General features: G+C 38.3%; 1 protein-coding gene across 5 annotated transcripts in view; it reads left to right on the forward strand.

Moving 5' to 3' along the window:
* Positions 1 to 18,927, forward strand: part of PIP5K1B (phosphatidylinositol-4-phosphate 5-kinase type 1 beta) — a 121,068-nt gene that overhangs the window by 27,004 nt on the left and 75,137 nt on the right. For all 5 annotated transcript variants that reach the window (XM_030003492.1, XM_041120606.1, XM_030003494.2 and 2 more), the window contains exons 3-4: positions 9,053 to 9,131; positions 9,765 to 9,833. In XM_030003492.1, the coding sequence (XP_029859352.1) occupies positions 9,765 to 9,833 (69 nt within the window). In that variant the 5' untranslated portion in view covers positions 9,053 to 9,131. The remainder of the gene's footprint in view (positions 1 to 9,052; positions 9,132 to 9,764; positions 9,834 to 18,927) is intronic.

Consider the following 18,927-nt stretch of genomic DNA (forward strand, 5'->3'; position numbering starts at 1 on the left):
CAGTTGGTGTTTGGAAAGATGTTAAGAGATCCTTTGGTGCTTCTGGGAAGAGCAGAAGACGCAGTTAAATAGGCTAATAGGCAGTAGAGGAGTAAGATAGATTTAAGACTCTCAGAATGAAGCTCTGAATTTGGAAATTCATGAGGGGGGAACAAACCACCTCTTCTAGAGGGCTTTCAAGTCACCTGTGAGATGCAGAATTTAAAAATACAGAAGTTACAAATGGAATGGGATGTGTTTTGCTGGAGGAGCACGATATGCTATGTTTCCAAGGACTTCTAAACTTTGATTCCTTTAATAAATTTGCAGTTCTATTTCCATTGTTATAAGCAGGTTTCCATCTGAAAAATCACAGGAGATTATTTTCAAAACAAAGAATGTCGTTTGTTACAGAAAATAAAATACGTAGCTATAGCATGTACTATTGTTGTGGCTGTTTCTGTGACTCTGGATATTACAGTTGTAGAGTAGTCCGTTTTGCCTCAGAGAACAGGTTAATGCACTAGGAGTACCACTTTAAATGGAGGAGGGCAGAACTCCTGTAAGCTGTCAAATCTCCCAGGTAATCAAACTGTATTCTGAGTATTTGTAAACTTTGATGGAGGTGATACTTGCCAATTTCTACCTTTTTGTTTGTTTGTTTTCCCCTTCTGAAAGCTAAAGGAGGAGGGTAGATGATCTGACACTTCTTGCAGTAAATCAGAGCATTGCAATATAAACTTATATAGTTTATAAATAACACTGATAAAATACATTTCAAATTCAGCCTGCAAACTAAAAAAAAATAATTGGTACTCCTATTATCACTTTTTTTAAAAAAAATTCAAATACTGTGGTTTATTTGTGGAAATAGAGGATCGCTGTAGAAATCAAACAGTATCAGAATCTTAGCATTGTACTTGCGTTAGTTACTGAGAGCCTGAAAGATCTGGCAGGGCACTGAAACTAATGTGTGTTATTAAGGTAGGTAAATAAAAGTGGTGTGAACAGCTGAGGTGACTTAGACTAGGTGAACAGTCTGAATGGCAGTTTTGTGATGCTCTCTGCTTGCTGCTTTCTCTGTAGCCTTTGTGCTGCCCTGACATTATCATGAAGACCATAAGGAGGAGATTTTTTTCCATTTTCCTGTAGATGTGAATTTCATCAGTTTGCATACTACTTGTGATCTCTACCTCTCTCTTATTTTTAAGGCAAAATTTTAAAAAGTACTTAGATTTATAGGTTAATTGTGGCTTGAAACTGGACAATGTGAGCAGGGTTGTCTTAGGAATAATTTTTTTTTTGCTGGGCATAACAGGCTATACAATTTCTGATCTGCTTTTTTTAGCTCATTGCAGCTGTTCACTCTGAAATTTTTCATCCTAGCATTAATTAGCAAGACCAGGCTCTTCCAGTTTTCACCAATGCAACAACAGTACTGTTGCAAATTTCACCCAGAAGGTTTGACTTTCAATCACTCTTAAAACCTCCATAACCAGTTGGGGGCGGGGGGAACTTGCAAAGGTAACAGACCTAACCATTCTTTTTTTCTTCACTCTTTTCCCCCTCCCCTTTACAATTCATAAAGATAGTTGTTTGGGGGGTTTTTTTAAAATTTTTTTTTAGCAGGATAGATCAGTGGTATCTACAGTGCAGTAAAAAGTTTGCTTTGCTTTCACAGTTGGTGTCTGGAAAGATGTAAGAGATCCTTCAGCAGTTCTGGGAAGAGCAGAAGTCACAGCAGTTGACACTAGAGGTTAAATAGGCTAACAGGCATTACAGGAATCACATAGATTAAAGACTCTCGGATTGAAGTTCTGAATTTGAAAACTCATGGAGGAAAAAATAATTTTTCAGCATTGAAGCTTTGTCAGAATTTCTAATGATTGTCTAGTGCATTGCAATATGTAAACATTGACTGTGTTCTTAGGATATGTTGGTTTAAAAATATTTACTAGCTTTTACTCCTTGGATGTTTCAGGTTGTCGTGGTTTAACTCCAATCAGCAACTAAGCACCACGCAGCTGCTCGCACACTTCCCCCCCACCCAGTGGGATGGGGGAGAAAATGAGGAAAAGAAGCAAAGCTCGTGGGTTGTGATAAGAATGGTTTAATAGAATATAAAAAGAAGAAACTAATAATGATAATGATAACACTAATAAAGTGACAGCAGTAGTGATAAAAGGATTGGAATATACAAATGATGCACAGTGCTATTGCTCACCACCCACCGATTGACACCCAGTTAATCCCCAAGCAGTGATTCCCCACGCCCCCACTCCCCCAGTTTCTATACTAGATGTGACATCACATGGTATGGAATAACCTGTTGGCCACTTTGGGTCAGCTGTCCTGGCTGTGTCCTGTGCCAACTTCTTGTGCCCCTCCAGCTTTCTTGCTGGCTGGGCTTGAGAAGCTGAAAAATCCTTGACTTTAGACTAAACATTACTTAGCAACAACTGAAAACATCGGTGTGTTATCAACATTCTTCTCATGCTGAACTCAAAACATAACACCGTACCAGCTACTAGGAAGACAATTTACTCTATCCAAGCTGAAACCAGGACACAGGTATGGGGGCGTAAAGGTATGTTTGATCTTAGATGACTACGTGACTTCTGCTATAAAGAAGTGAATCCATTCCACAGACTAGTGTCTGGGATATTACTAAAAAAAAAACCAAACCAAACCAAAACAAAAAAACCCCAAAAACCAAAAAACCCTCTCAAAACCAAGGAGGAAGAGGAGAAAAAAAGAAAAATAAATAGCTGAACTGTATATGTATTTTTTTTATAACTGAGTGGCCACATACATTACCTCAATTTTTACTTGAGGGCTATGTAACTGTCCAGACACTCATATACAAAGAATGTTCACTGACATTAAAAGACATAAGGTTTTTGGAGTGGGGGTTAACTTGTGATGACTGTTGAGATAGCTGTAGAATGTTTCATATATTGCCTCTTTTCTTACTCTGTACTCTACACCAAATTATGCTTCCTTTTGCTTGTTTACGTCTCCTTATTGGCACACTGCCTAGCAATGCTTGCAGGTTCTTAAATACCACTCTGCATTGTCTGGTCACCTCAGAATGAATGCAATTAAATAATGAAAATTATAGTTAGCATTGTTTTAAAGCATAAAGAAAAGCTCTGTAAAGAAGCTAAAATATAATAAAATCAATTTAGGTCATACTTTTCACCTGATGTTAACAATTCAACTGCCTCCTGAGCGTTCTGAAAATAATGCAATGCAAAAAACCTCTGAGGTCCCTTCTTCAGTTCCTGTTCCCAGGGACACCCAGAAGTATGCTGGTATTTTTAACTTGATTTCCTATGGAAACAAGATGTATGTATGCAATTTGTATGTGTGTCTGAGGATGTTTTGTGTGTCCCAAGCCCCTTCCTTTGCAAATAATCTTATAAATAATCCTACTGTTCAAATTCTACTGGAGAGGGAAGAGGAAAGCTATTGCCAGTTTTGGTTGACCTAAATCTGTCAACTAAATTTGACAGTGGTCCAGAGTACCAGCAAGTTTCATGAAAAAATAGACAAGGCGAGTTGATACCTAATTGGGAAAACCGGTGCTGGTGTACGTATCGTACTAGGTGGCAGAGAATCCAGACGGGAGGGAGACTTTATAAATGCATCATCTGCAAGAAAAGTTTGTTCAGTGCCTAAGAAGGTGTGAGGTCCAGTCTTGATCATCCCAAGGAAGTAGGGGAGTTAGCTTTATTAGTACCTTTTGATCTTGGAGCTACTCTCCAGTAGTTGCAAGAATACCATTAATGGTTTTGGGGCACTTGAAGTGGGAAGGGAGGGGATCACAAGAGGACAAGTACTTAGAGAGTAGTTTTTCATTAATCAGGATGTGTTGATGGATTTCCTCTGATGCGCGGAAACAAACTCTACAACTCATGGAGAGTTAGAAAGCAGGTATGTTTATTACAGCACTGGGTGCAGGGGGGATCACTCCTCCTAACTTGCACACTGTCAGGTCTAATTGTGCAGGTTAAGTATATGCTCTACATACATATTCACTAGATTTCCAAGAAATATTATACATATTCATTAGTTTTCTGGGAAACTATTAGCGTATGCAAATGTTCTTTACGCAGGCGCATTGAAGGTCTCTAGTGGTCTTCAGGAGTCCTCTGGTGGTCTTCCTTAGTCTTCCTCACTTGTCCGCTATTTGACCCTCCTCAGGTGATTCTGCACAGTATGGTCCTTTACATGTTTTGATACATCTTATCGTAAAGAATGCATGTTAGTCCCTAAAAAATGCTTGTTAGTGCTCTTATTATCTAAGTTTTCATTAGTGATGTAAAACTATATGGCTAGTTTAAGCTAAATTATCTACAAGGACGAGAACAAAGGCAGGAGTTCTTATCTTTTCCATCCCTATCTATTCAAGCAAGGCCTCTGCTTGTGCCCTCTCAACAAGATCGTAAATTCATCAAACATTTAAGTAAGTTTTGTGATTGCTCATGGCTCCCTCTGTTTGACATATCAGTCCTTGACAAGTACCAGCCTCTGACAGGCTCAATCCTTGACAAACACCAGTCCTTGATATGTAAAGTTACAGAGAGATAGTCAAGGCGAGCTAGATCATTAAGCAATAAGGAGTTCGTTCTCTATATCACCTCCGCTGTGGAACATTTTCGGTTTAGAAGCTTCTTCCCTTCCAGCATCACTGTGTAACAAAGATTTCCAGTTTCACACTGGAGCTGAAATCTGGCAGTGTATGATTGTCCCCCAAGTGGTTTGGTGGAAGTGTGTTGCCATATAGATCTGCAAGTCCTTTTAGTGAATTGAGGAACTGATTTGTCAAGCTACTTTCACAACTACCACAAGGAAGAGTATGACCGGGCAAATCTTACCAGTAAAAGTAAGTTTTGCAACAAATGAAATAGCTGTGATTTTCATAGTTGTATTAAAAGATGCTGCTTTAAAGTCGTAACAGAGGAGTGACAAGGGCTACCAAGGAATTTAACTTGATGACTCTTTTTAATGGAATACACTATAAATGCTATTTATAGAATTAGAAATATCTGGCAATATCTTTACGTGTTTTGCTGACAAACTGCCATTGTCAAGAATGCAATCTTGTGTTGAAAACTTCCAGTTACTTAGGACAGATAAAATGATTATTCTGATGATCTCCATTTTTTGTCTGGTGCTGACTTGATATCCTTGGTATGAATTTAAGATGAGATTCTGTGTGCTTTTCTGAGGAGTCAGCTGCCCCATTTTGAGGGGTTTTTGTGTTCCTGGAGGAAGAGAACTGTTTAAGGATTAGAAAGTGGCTATCTGTAATAAACTGGTTATCTGAAATGCACAGAAGTATCAGAACCAAATTTCTGGATTAATTCCAAAATTGTGTATTCCATCCCAATGCATTCACTTACCAAAAAAAAAAAAAAAAGTGTCTCCTGAAAATCCAGTTGTGTGTTTCAGACTCTTAAAGATTAAAAATGTGCACCAGTATATTTTATTTGTATACTATTGGTCTTGGACAGGCATAAATGCTTCTTGTATTCTTTAACTTCTAGTACTCTCCCTGTGTCCACTGAAAATTTTAAGTGTCATTTCGTTTTGCTTTTACTCCTCATTTTTAAAATGGTAGATTATGCCAGATGAAAAGATAGCAATACATTTTCTTTGAAATGAGGTTTCTCTTTCTGAATGTACTAGCCACTGTAGAAGCCTGCCAGCAGTATACCTGGGGAGATGTCTGTCACAAAAGCTAGTTAAAAAAAAAAATATTTAACTATCAGCCAGGACAAGGCAGCAGTTGTAGTGAGAAGCTACATGGCTTGTATTTGGAATGTGATTCCTAAATAGCATGTTTTATCAGTACTTTTAAAAAATTATTTGCTTAAGAAAATGATCTAAAGATGCTAAGAAATGCATTCTTCAAACAAATACTGTTTTCTTGATAATGCAAAGAAGGCAGAACTAATATTTGGTTGGATGAATAAATGTGTGAGGCCTGTAGGAACCTAACAACATCATTTGTCATGGATATTGGCTTTCATTGAAGGTGAGAATTCTAAAGTTCACTTGAAATTGAGCTGAAAGGCCATTCAAGTGTTAGTACCAGTACCTGTTCCTGTGAGCTGGGTCTAAACAATTAAGGTTGTGTAAAAACAGATAGTTACGTATAATCTGGCAAAATGAATGCCTTATGCTGTCAGTAAAAGGTGAATTTCTGCTATATAAGGAAAATGCAATTAAAAATTCAGAAACAAAAAAGAGAAGCTGGGTAGGAAGCTTGCATTTGCTGTGTGTCACCTCAGTTCTCAAAACTCCGTCTGCATGGTGGGCAGGGGGGCGCTGACCTAGCAGGCTTCTGGCTAGGCAAACAAATTAAAAAGGTGCTCCTGTAGCTTTAGGGGGAAATGCAACTTTTTCCCCAGAATCATGGAAATTGCAGTTTGTGTTAGTTAAGAAGCATACAATTAAACGATTCCGGTGTGAGAAACTAAACTGTAAAACACAGATTTTTCGTTGAAATGTTGAAGCATATATTGAGTAGGTGTGATTCTTTTAAGTCTGCATTTAGGACAAGGAGATGTTCTGAGCAGAAAGTTGGAATTGAAGGCTGTAGGCTTGTGTCTCAGGAACTGAACATGTCAAGCTAGATTTTGCTGCGAATAAGACTCATGACCAAAATGTTGACGCTTCAAGAGCATTTGGGTAATATACTCTTTAAATTTCTACTGGACTTTAATGTTTCTTTTATTTGTTATCGGGTAGATTGTTTGGCATCTAAGAAGCTAAACAGGAGATTTTTATAGCCCAGTCTTTCACTGAATACTAACGGTGTTTTTGAGACTGAATGTTTTCCTCCTCTACAGCCCCCCCCAGTCTTACTTTATTGTGAGCCTGCCCTTTGTCAGATACATGCAGAGATCCAATGCTTTAGCTATAGTGGTTTCCTGCTATTGTAATAAATAAATAAATAAATATAGCTTAGCCTGGAAGTGGGTCCAAGACTGTAAGTTGTGACCTGTCTTTTCACTGTTAAACCTCAGCAGGACTGAGACAGTAGCTCTTGCTATACACGATATAAAGCACGTGAGAAGGCACCCTGTACCATTTCAGTAGTTGCAGAGCAGGGAGAAAATACATGAAGTAAAGCTTGCTTTGCAAAAAAATTATTAGCATGGAATAGGAGACAGTTGTCACAGTGAAGATCTTGAAAGAGATTTAACACAAACCCAGTTAAGTTAGAGCTGTGTGCTCTTTCTCAAAAGATTAGGAACTGGAATAATTCTATTCTAGATGCCTCTAGGAATGAAATAAACTGGCACAGATAGGAAAAATTTACCTTCTTCATGGTGTATGAGTTTTCGTACTTGGTGGTTACTGAACTTGGAATCTCATTGTCTGTTTTCCTATCCTTGGCAGTATTACAGGAGTGTATTTTCACATGAATGAAGTGTTTCTAAATAATTTGTTTGACTATGCTGGGAACAAACAGGCTTTTCTTCCATGTCTGGCATGAGTGTTTTCTTTAGCTAACTTCTTATTAAAAGAAAGTTCCCGTGTTGCATTCATATTTGGCTTTTGTTGAGTATGTCTGATCATATTTTAGGAAGTTTGGGGAGTAGTAGAACATCTTATTATATCGATAGTCTTGGGGGTGTGTGGAGAAAAACAGTTTGGGGGTTTTTGGTAGTTTTACCCAGGGATCAGTTGGTTAAATGCTTCCAGTTGGTAGGTCTTCCTCCTACTAGTGATTAAAATGACATTTCTTTTCCTACAAAAGCTGTTTTAACAGAAGTTCTTGATGTCTGTGTTTGTGTACTGATAGAGTTACAAGTATGGATGAGTATTAATTAATATTAAATGTGTGAATATAGGTAAGCTAGGTAAACTACACTCAGTTTTAAAAGCAATCAAAACTGAGTTGTTGCCTTTACATAGGAGTCTGATGTGTAGGATGATGCTAATCTAAATGATCCAAGTAAAGGAATTGGTGATTAAGATACATTAATTGCCTGAAGGCTACAATGAAGAATGTAGCTAGCTGCAGTAGGAAAATAGTGGTCTGTAACGTTAAAAGAGTTTTTTCTCGGGAGGCATTGTTTTGTTCTCGGATAATCCAGTTCTGTTTGTTGTCCCTTTTTTTTTTTTAATCTCAGGTGCAGTTAGTAGTCTGCTTCTCTGAAGAGGAGGAAAATATGGTTTTGAAGCCTTTTATGAAAAGGTTTCTTAGTTGTGTTATGTATACTTTTCACATTACTGGAAAATTAAATTCAGTGAATGAGGCCTGGGAATGTGGTTTGTTTTTTTTTTAAATAAATTTTTAGTTATGTACAAGATGCTATTTGTACTGATTAAAGACAAATGAGATTTTTTTGCTTCCTGTATGGTTGACAAATTAAATTGAAAAACAGCTTTACTGATGTGGCTTAAAACAGATGTGGAAGGTGGGAGGGAGACATGATTCTAAAGAGGTATCAGATAATATCTGATTATGTAATATTTTCTCATATGTTTAGTCAAACCATTTTAACTATGAAATAGCTGACCTCAACAAGACTACTTGCAGAAATTATGCTGATAGTAACTACCATTATGGAAAACTTCCAAAATGAGTTTATTTGTTATCTACGACTATTCAGTGTGCAGTCCTCCAAACCGTCACTCCTATTGCTTATCTTTTTGGCTTTGGTGGGATTAAAATATGGGCTATCCCAAGTGTGTGGAGATTATAAGGTTTAGTATTTAATTTTGGAAAAGAGCATGTAATTAAACAACACTCCAGAGCATGTATGTCTACTGCTCTACATAAATGTTTTATTGTAGGGTTGCTTGTACCACAGTAGTGAAATATCTAGGGCAAAGGGAAATTAGACCGCACTGATTCTATCCTGTGTAATACTGCTAGTTTCTAAGTACATTAAATGACCCATTAGTAACCAGGTTATTTGAGATGATTCTTGAAAAGCATCACTCATGGCTGGATTCTTGCTTGAGCTGAAGAATAAAAAGAAATCTAAAGCTATTTTATGAGATGTAAATTTCTGATGGCATAGTGATAGACAGATTTTTCTTTTAATAGGTTCTAGAAGACATTAACACCCATGAATGGTCTGATCTTTGCTCTCAGCTCCAGATGACTTGTCCTGTTGTTCATAAGGGTATGTATACTTCCATTGTGAAAGTGTTGGCAAAATCTAGAATGATTTTAAAAGACGTCCTTGTAGCTTTTTGTTTTATTCACTTTGGCAGCCACACTTAAGACTGTCTGACCCTAGTGATCTCTAACTTAGTGGTTTGTTCTTGATCTAGCATTACTTTGAAGCCATGATAAGATGCAATGTTGAATATCTCCTTGCTCCTTTGAGGAGATACAGCGTGTCAATGCAGCCAAAGGCCTTGGACCTCTGAGACATGCCACTGAATATCTGGCCCAGAAGCTTCATAGTTTTGACCATCATTGTACCTTTCAAGATCATCTCATGCAGTCTGCTGAGGAGCAAGATTTCACTGCAACGTCTTTCCTGCAAACCTGCATACTGGTGTGGGGAAAAAGAAATAGACGGTCATGTAGAATCAGGCATATGCTGAATATGTTCCTGGGGCAGTGCTGTCCTTTTAGTATGCCTGGAAGATCCTTCCAGGAGTATCCTAGATATGTCACTGATCTTGGTGATTTGCTGTCCTCTAAAAAGTTTTAATTTAGCAAAAAATGGATAACAAATTGTATGATGTTTTCTGAACACTTCTCTAAAGCAAGTACTTTTTTTATAACTTAAGCTTCTTGTTGTTAGATGTCGTCTGTTACTGAAAATGGAGATGTTACTGCTGGAAAGCCAAATGAAGAGAAAACATATAAAAAGGTAAATAAGACTTACAACATTTTCATTGCATGTTTTTCCCTTCATATTGGTAATTCAAACCTGCTGTACGTGAAATATATTGGAGAACTGACTAAATACAAGAACAAACAAAACACATTCTATGGATTTTTTGAAAGTACCTTATTCCTTCTGTGAAATCATAAGACATTTCTACCCACTGCAGAGCTGACTATTTGAAAGCTTGTTCAGTATAGCTTTGAAGTATACACTCTTGCTAGATAGATGGAAATTCTTTGCTCTTAGCAACAGATACACCTTTGGGCATAAACACTGTTGTCAGAAATTTAGTACAGTAAGTTCCCAAACGCTTTGAATGTTTATGTGATGTGTCTGGACTGCAAACCTACCCTACCACCTCCTCAGTGCTTTGCCAAACAGTACACTTTTTGTTTGCTTTGTTTTTTAAAAAAGAAATGTTGTTTTAGAGAGGACATATTTAATGTAGCAGCATGCATCAATGGTAGCAGCAGAGGCCTATTTAGGTGTTGTAACAGTAGCTGATACTGGTTTCAGTTTTGGTTTTCTGTCACTGATTGTCAGGGACCAGCATTATTTAGGTCCACCTTGCACTGTTGATAACTAATGGGAGCTATAAATGCACATTTTTCTATACATAAGTACACAATCAAATTGTTAGCTGCCGGATTTGATCATTTTCTTGACAGATCACCTCAAAGGAGTGGTGATTTTTTTTCTTAATTTCTGTAGTCTAGCACAGAGATCCACATACTCCTACAGTATATAACATGGGTTAGAGTTCTGCATTTCTGAGTGTTGCCTACAGCACTGCTAGTGAAGTCAAGGAGAATAATAAGCTACTATTTCTTTTCCCACCCCTTTTGTTGGCAGCTACATTTTCAGTATCTGGGTGACCTTAACATTCCAGATAATTTTCTCAGAAATGAAAGGAAATAATGTTTGAGAAAATGCTTTTTTTCTTTTTAGATATAGGTTATGTTCAGTCTCCCAGCTTATGACATTAAAATATTGAAGTCTAAATTGTTTTTGATATCTAGTACGAGAAAGGAAAAGAAATTCAGTGCCTGAGGTGGACACTTTTGCAGTTTTATATTGCTAGACTAGACAAGACCAATCCTGGAAGTCCCACCACAGGTGACTGTCCATTCCCCCCAGTCATCCTACATGCTATTCTCTGTTCCTGTTCAACTCTTAAATTCACAATATTCTAGAGGAAGCCTTGTAAAGACATCTCACCATGGCACAAATTCTTCTGTGTATTTACTGGAAACACATCTCTGACAAAACCTAGGATTCACAACCACATCACATCAGGAGATCACTGTGACTATCATCTCCAAATTCTGCCCTTTCCCCTGAACCACCAGTTGTCTGTACTTGTCTTTTATGCCAGTTTAATTCCTTTTCTTATACTTACACCCTCAATTGTTCTGTGTTCAAGATCCTGTGTTGCATATGCCCCATAGTTTAGTGTTATTACCAAATATGATCATTATGCTCCTGCTTTTTCTGATAATGTTAATTAAAAAATTAATAAATTTTGACCTCACAATTTATCCATGCAGGGGTTACTGGTAGCATGTCTTTGCCTGATGCTTTAACTTTTAACAATGTATCTCTCAAGCCAAATTCCTTGCAAGCCTTACACTTCCTGTTAATTCTCACCTTCTTCAGATATTCCATGTAACATTGTTTCATATTCTTTACAGAAGTCCAGAGGAATCCACTGCATATGTCTAGAAAGTTGGTTACAGGATGAGCCTGGCAGGACCTGTGTTTGACAGAGGCATTTCATGCCATTTCCCATTTAATTCCATATTTTTAGGTAACTTTCACAAGGAGATCTTGCTCTGTTGAAGTCTTGTTTACAGTTAAGACCCGCCTGTCTTTTTATTGCCCACATCACTTTTTCTTCACTCTTTTATACAGGTATTGCATTTACAGTTCTCCAGTCATGCGTTGTTGCACTTGGTTTGTCTGGCTGGAAAATACTTGCAGTTCTGTCCTGTGACTTCCTGTGCCACTTCCTCCAGAAATCTGGGCTGGGGAAGAGCTTGTTTCTTCAGCTGGTGCTTTTTCAGCTACTCAGGCAGTTCCTGTTCCCACCTACCCCTCCCGCTGATCGCAGTGGAAACACTTAGGCAAGATGCTCATGCAGTTCTGAAGTCAGACCATGCTTGCTAACCCATACCCATTGCTCAGAGGCTTCACTTCCACTTTTCAAAAAAAACCCAAAATCAGCCATAATAAAGGTGAAGAAGCTTGTGCTGTTCAGCTTAGAAAAGCAAAGGACAGTACCTTGGCTTGAATTGTGGCAATTCTGGTTATTACTGTGCTCTGCTTTGACCTCTAATGTAGAGCACAAGGGCAGCTGTATAACTGTTGTTAAAATGGGACTGAGTAAGTTTGTGAAGGACTGTGTGGCATGGGACCTGAGGTAGTGGTGTGTATCTCTGACCTGGAATATTCTTACCAGTGATGTGCTCCCCTGAAAAGGTCTGGTAGCCAAAGAAGTTGTGTCATGAGATGTGGGCATGGAGGGTTTCAATGGAACAATAGTATAGCTGGAAGCAGAATCAGTAGCTAGCATGTAGTTCAGAGATGTCAAGTTTTATGTGGGTAATTCAAGGGATTTCTAGTGATAATTCTGGGAGATAGTCATCCTGACATGTGATGACAGTTTCAGTCTCAATCTCACCCTGGGTAAAAGGTCACCCTTGCAAAGCAGAGAGATTGGTGAAGGAAGAGTTAAGGTCATCCTGCCATTGTCTCCTGTTGTGGGACCCACTGGTTCTACATGAGGACTCGGTAACAATAACTGTGTCATGAGCTGTGTGGTTTGGTCTTGACTTTAAAATCTTCCTTGGGCTCTTTATCTTCTCACAGAGCAAAATGCTAACGTGCCTCTTCATCCTCTCCCAGCACTTGCAAAGTGGCTTGCTGATTCAGGATCTGCAGTCGCTTTCTGGCAAAAACTACGTGATACTCAGATGCATGCTGGAATGTCTATACCGCCCAAAATAAAATGAACTCTTTAGGGATAAGGGATGCATTGATACTGCCCTGCTGAAAGGTTACATTTTCCTTGCATTGGGGGGGATTGAGGGGGAGCAATCCTGAATCTGATCTAAAAAGCAAAATAACTTTTGTTTTAAACAATTTTGCATTTTACTTAATTATAACCTGTGTCCATTCGTCTTTCATAATAGCATGCAAAGATTATGTCATATATATGTATATAAATTGCATACAAACAGGAAAGGTGATGCATGGAGAACATCTGCTCTGTGATGTAAAATCCAATGACCCATAAGAGAAAATTAAATACATGTTTTGGCTTTAGAGGCATTTTCTTTGTGCCAGATCCAATGGGAAATAAGCCAAACTAATCAATATATATTAAGCAATGTTTTAGTTGCTTGATCTGGAAATGTAAATATCCCTTATTGAGAACTGTGCATTATCTTATAAGAGAAACCTGGGGGAAAAATAGAGAAAATAATTGCAAATACTTGATTTTTTTTTAATCAATCTGTTTTATGCAAGTGTAAAAAATTAGTATTTTTGTCTTGGAGATGAAGGGGGTTTTTATCTAGTGTAAATGAAACTGCTTACCTTAGCGAATACAATCTGTCCCATTGATACAGAGGTGAATGATGGCCTACTAAAAGTCATTTCCATCAGAAAACAAATTATTTCTAACAGCTGTTTGAAGAAAAACAGTTTTCTGCTGGGGCATGTAGAAAACCTTCACATTCTTTTCCTTGTGGTTCATTCCCCCTTACTTCTGAAGACTCTGGAGCAGATGATGTAGGTACTGCTTTGAGTAGCAGCTGGACTGGACTGACTAGTGTGGAAAGGACATGCAATTGCAGTTGCACCTAGTGATGTGGGACTCAGTTGCTGCAGCAGACGGAGAATGAATGGGAACTAAAGACTCCTTAATCTGCTCCCTCTTCATTCTGTAATTCTGCCTTTTGCACTCTGTTTGTACTGTCAAGGTGTGCACTGCTGAGGGTGATGTGTTCTCATCTAGCGCAGCTCATCTCTGTCGACTAGTTAGCTGTGATAAATAAGTTTGTAGCTCTGTGCTAAGAAAAAGCATCTTAATCATTCACTGGTGAAAATGGGCAATCCTCAAAATGTGCTTGTCCTTTCCCTGTATGTATGCATCAGAGTCTTTTGGCCGGCTGTAACTCTTTAGCATAGTTTGGCCTTGGGAGAGTTCCCAAAGGTATTACTTGCTTGTTGATCCTGGGGGAAGAAGGAATCTTGTTTATAATGGAAAAGTTTATTCCTGATCTCTGGTATATTTGCTGTGCAGTAGCAATATGTTCCAAATGTGTCATGAATCTATGTAGATTAGCTATAAGAGCTATCCATATATTACGAACATCTGGAGTAATGTCTGTTTTTCATTGTTTTAAAGTTCACCTCAGTTGGGTAAAAACAAACTTTCTCCAGGAAAGCATCTCTGACTTCATCCGGGTTAAAGCTTTCCAGAATAATAAGTAGTCTGTAGGCCTATCAGTTGCATTTCTGGGACTTTAGATTCTTCCAATATTTTCTTTATGATTTTGTTCAGCTCAGCTAAAATAGAGGTAGGTAGCATCTTTATCTGAATTAATTAAATCTGCATTTCTTCAATTTCCTACAATAGTCAAGTTTTGGCCCACTTCCCTGGCAGAAGAAAATCTGACTTGCCAGCTGCATGAATGTAAACACCTTGGAGCTCCAAGAAAATATCTTATATTATTAAAACCTTGTGCGAGGCCTTGCACGGGCATTGCTACAATATCCTTTGAGACTCTGAAATGCATAAACAGACCAAGACAATGGCACAGTTTCTATTATGAATCATGCTTCTTCATTCAGCTGTGGTTTTGGGGGGGGCTGGGGTGGTTTTGGTTTTTTTTAACTTTGGGTTTTTCTACCACTGCAATCTGACGTAAATGCTCTTCTGGCTTTTAATTGTCTAATATTCTTTAGTCAAAATCCTTGAGAGATGATGGAACACAACTTTCTGTTTGCTTGGTTTGGGTTTTGTTTTTCTTTTGAAAACCACAACCTTCCCTTGCGTATCCTCTCTTTAAAATGGTGTTATTTAAGGTGGGTCTATTGGGCTGTTCAGCTGCTGTCATTTGCTACAAGCATTGCAGTCTCTGAAACTCCTCCTGGTTTTTCTTTGTATCTGTAAATTTCAGGAAGTTGCTAAGTTTACAGTGTGAATATCACCTAAAAAATTTCAGCCACTCTAATCAAAGAACTTAGTTAATGGAAGAGAAACTTCACAGATACATATTCAATGCAGCTTTTAAGGTAGACGATTCAAATAACTTTGAGATCAAAGAAATCTTAAATTATGCAAACTGTGGCCAGCTCTTTGAGGGTGGGCTTTTTTTGGTTGGTTCTTTCGTTTGGGTTGGGTTTGTTTGGGTTGGTTTTTTGTTTGATTGGTTGGGTTTTTTTCAGAGAGAAACAGAGGGCGGGGGGGGCAGAGAGAGACGCTGTAGTTATTTGCTCCATTTCATGCTTGAAGATCCTAAGCAAAGGTAGCAAGGGAGCCTGGCAACAAAATGCAGTCACCAGACTGTAGCTTCTCTTGGATATCCATCACAGTCTTATCACTGAAGTCTGGAGTATGCAATAGCCACTTTTTTTTATTTCTTTCTGATACTTTGCAGACTTTGTTGTGAGAAGCTGCTGACACACATGCAGCTTTTGTGTTGCGATGTCATCACACAGTAGTCCCTAAATCTGCTTCCTGACAAAACAGATTTCAGTAGCATTCTGATGCTTAATACCAGTATGGTGCAAGAATGGGGCACAGACAGGTCTGTCAAAGCACATTAAGTGTGTCAAAGAAAACCATACCAGAAATCAAAGCAGATATATATAGTGTACTCGTTGTGGAAACCTGCGACTAGATTACCAGAATCTCTACTTGTAATCTGAAGGCTGCCGTACATGTATACAATTAGACTTTGTTTCTCGTTATTACGTATCTTGCGGCTCTTCTGCTTAGTGTATTACAAGCACTTTATGTAACCTGTTCAAAACTGCTTATCGTAAGCGTCAGTCGGTTTGCCCAGGAGCAAAGGGAATTTGCTTGGATAAAGGAAGCCAGCTACCTATTGTTAGACCTTGCAAACATGTATGAGCAGCATTGCTGCATAACTTTTGGCATTGGCTTATGGCCTGCATCTCATGTCTGCACGTAGGGTACTTATTCTTGCAGACATTGAAACTTCATTACTGGAGTTTTTGCTGCACTGGGACCTATGTCTTCAATGGCAGACTTCTGAGCACTTTTTACATCTGTAAAGATATTGAAATGACTGTCTGCACTGGCTTTGCCTGGAGCAATGGCTACTACCAACTTTACAGGTCTCAAATTCTTTTTCTTGGAGAGATAGAGAGAAGAACCAAAGCACTTGGATTCATGACCCCTTCTGAAACTTTGGCATAAATGTTTTGAAATGGACAAAAAATTAATTGAAAGCCATGAAGTCACCTGAATCCAATTTTGGAAAATAAAGGGAGATCAGATTCAGCTTGGGTCAGAAAATCATTCTGATATAGCAGCTGAGCTGGAAGAATGAATTATTCAAAGAACTACAAGAAAACTACTTTTACCAACTCTGAACAGTAATTATATAAAGAGGGGAAAAAAATTATAAAATATTATCAGTTGCACTTGTTTAATGATCTAGCATTTATGTTAGCATTCAGCATAGTATGCCAGAAAAAGATAAGTTCTACTGTTTATAATTTAATAGCACAGCTATTGATATGTATAATTTAAAAAGCACAGCCAACACTATATAGAGCAGCATGTAGTGCTGCCTTAGCTTGTATTGAGACATCGCTCTGGGGTGCAAAGAAAAAGAATGACCAAAGAATGTGGTATAGACCAGTATAAGTTCAGCTTTCTGAAAGAAGAGATACACCCTGGATATTGCTGCTCTTTGCTGCATACCTTCATTTTTCTAGGTCTATGGGACCATTTCTAATTACATCTTCATTGTACAAATAAATACTTGTCTGTCTTTCTGGTTATTTTGAGTTATAGATTTCCTTATTATAAGAAAAACATTGGGTAGAGTTTTCCTCTGGAGGTCACACCTGCTTCTGCAAAGCAGACTAGCAGCACTAAGGTATTTTTGTTCTGTAGGAAAAAAGAACAACTTAGTAAAAGCCATTCACACACCCCTAGACCTGCCCCCCGCAGCAGCAAGATCCAGAGGTGAGGGTGATGGGCAGAAGTCCAGCTTCATGAATTGTGACCTGCAGCAGCTGGTCAAATATTTGATAGAGAGAAAAACAGTGTGAACTGAAGGAAGAGTGAAGGAGTACTGTGGCTGTAGTGACCCATGGTTACAAGTTGTGGAGAAACACTAAAACTAGTTCAGTCAGTGGGATTTTCTAGTAATTCTATTTTTATGTCCTTGTTTGTGATGTAGTGTAAAAGGAAATTGATAGCTCAAATATGGCAGCTGCAGAGAGCATGCTGAGATGGGGTAGCCACCTCCAGAAGCTTCAGCAGAAGCAGCTGCAAGAAGTGTTGTTTCAATGGGACTGTAAGCACAGCAGGCACTCAAAGACAAGAGAGCTCTAGTGCAGAAGCAGTGGACTAGGCAATAACCACACATACCTCTTGAATCTAATTGCAACTTCCTAATGTTCAAAGAGAGCTCTTTTTAAATGCTCCTTGAAGATGACATACTGTTTTTCACTGGGCACTCATCTCAGATGGTTTGGCTTAAAGGTTTACACAATTTATAGAGACTTTGTATCTTTTCAGGAGTCTGGAAAAGATAAACTGTGTTTGCATGGGAGTGATAGTGTGCATGGATTCCTGGTATTTACGGTAACCAGTATAACTGAAGAACAAATGCTTACTTGTAGTAGAAAATTCACGTCTGGCTTAACCCATGTGGCTTGAATCATTTTGACTAAGTGAGACCCTGTGGATTTCATGTATTTTATTCTTTTTTAACTTCACTGAGAATGCTGCCTGAAGGAAGGCAGCTATTACACCAGTCCAGTTCATTAAGTCCCGCTAAGCAGCAGAGTGGGCTGATGAGGGAGATGAGCAGGCTTCTCCACAGACAGCAGTAGACAGAAATGAACAATGGCAGCTACATTGTGGGAAGCATGGCTGCAGAAGAGTGTTAATCAGTGGTGGCTTCTGCTCAGATGCCTTTTTGTCCCTATATCTTACACAGAACTGTGATAACTAGGTATCTCTACCGTTTCATTAGGCAGATTTTAAAACCTGTTTGAATGACAGTAGTACAGAGGGTGAAAGAAAGCAAACATCATCTTGCCTTCCAGGGTGATAATGAGTTGGAGTTGCTGAGGCAGAGTTCACCTTTTTTTCATTGCTTTATAGCACCTGCAATAAGGCAGATGCCTTCTGGAAGAATCACCATCTTTGCCCCAGAAAGTTCATAGGCCAAACTTCAGCTGCAATAAAATGAGTTATAAAAAGGGAGAACAGATAAACAAGGACAAAGTTTACCTCCACACAGTCCTAAAGGATGTCCCTAGGATATTTACTTTTAAAGAAGGCAAGAATATTAAAGTTATATTTTTCATGAGCTGCTTGTGGGGAATACATAAAGACTTAGCAAAGAACAACTGAGAATTAAAAGAATGGGAAAAAACTTTGTGAATGAGAGTAGAACTAATTCTACTAAATTAAATGAAGCCTACATCCCACTCAGTTCCTCTCTGCTCATGGTTTGTTAAATGATTTGTTTTCTGTCATTAATAGTCCCATACAAATATAGAGAAAATACAAAAAAATTTGTTTAAAAGCTATTTACCGTATCTGAAGTCTTTGTGCACTATGTACTCAGAACCAATCCTTTACTGTCACATCAGTGGTTAGTTAGGTTTGCCAGCCATTTACAACCTTCACACTCTAATGGAAATAATTATTGAGCAATGTATAATATACTTTCTGGAACTATAGTACCTGTATTTTTGTCATTCCTGAATTTTTTTTCATTTTTTTTAAAAGGCAGACTTTTCCACTCCTTCAGTAGCCTTGTCCGTAACTTGCACAGCTGTTAAATAGCTTCAGTTC

The sequence above is a fragment of the Aquila chrysaetos genome, chromosome Z, assembly GCF_900496995.4.
Source record: "Aquila chrysaetos chrysaetos chromosome Z, bAquChr1.4, whole genome shotgun sequence".
In the NCBI taxonomy this organism is placed as follows: domain Eukaryota; kingdom Metazoa; phylum Chordata; class Aves; order Accipitriformes; family Accipitridae; genus Aquila; species Aquila chrysaetos.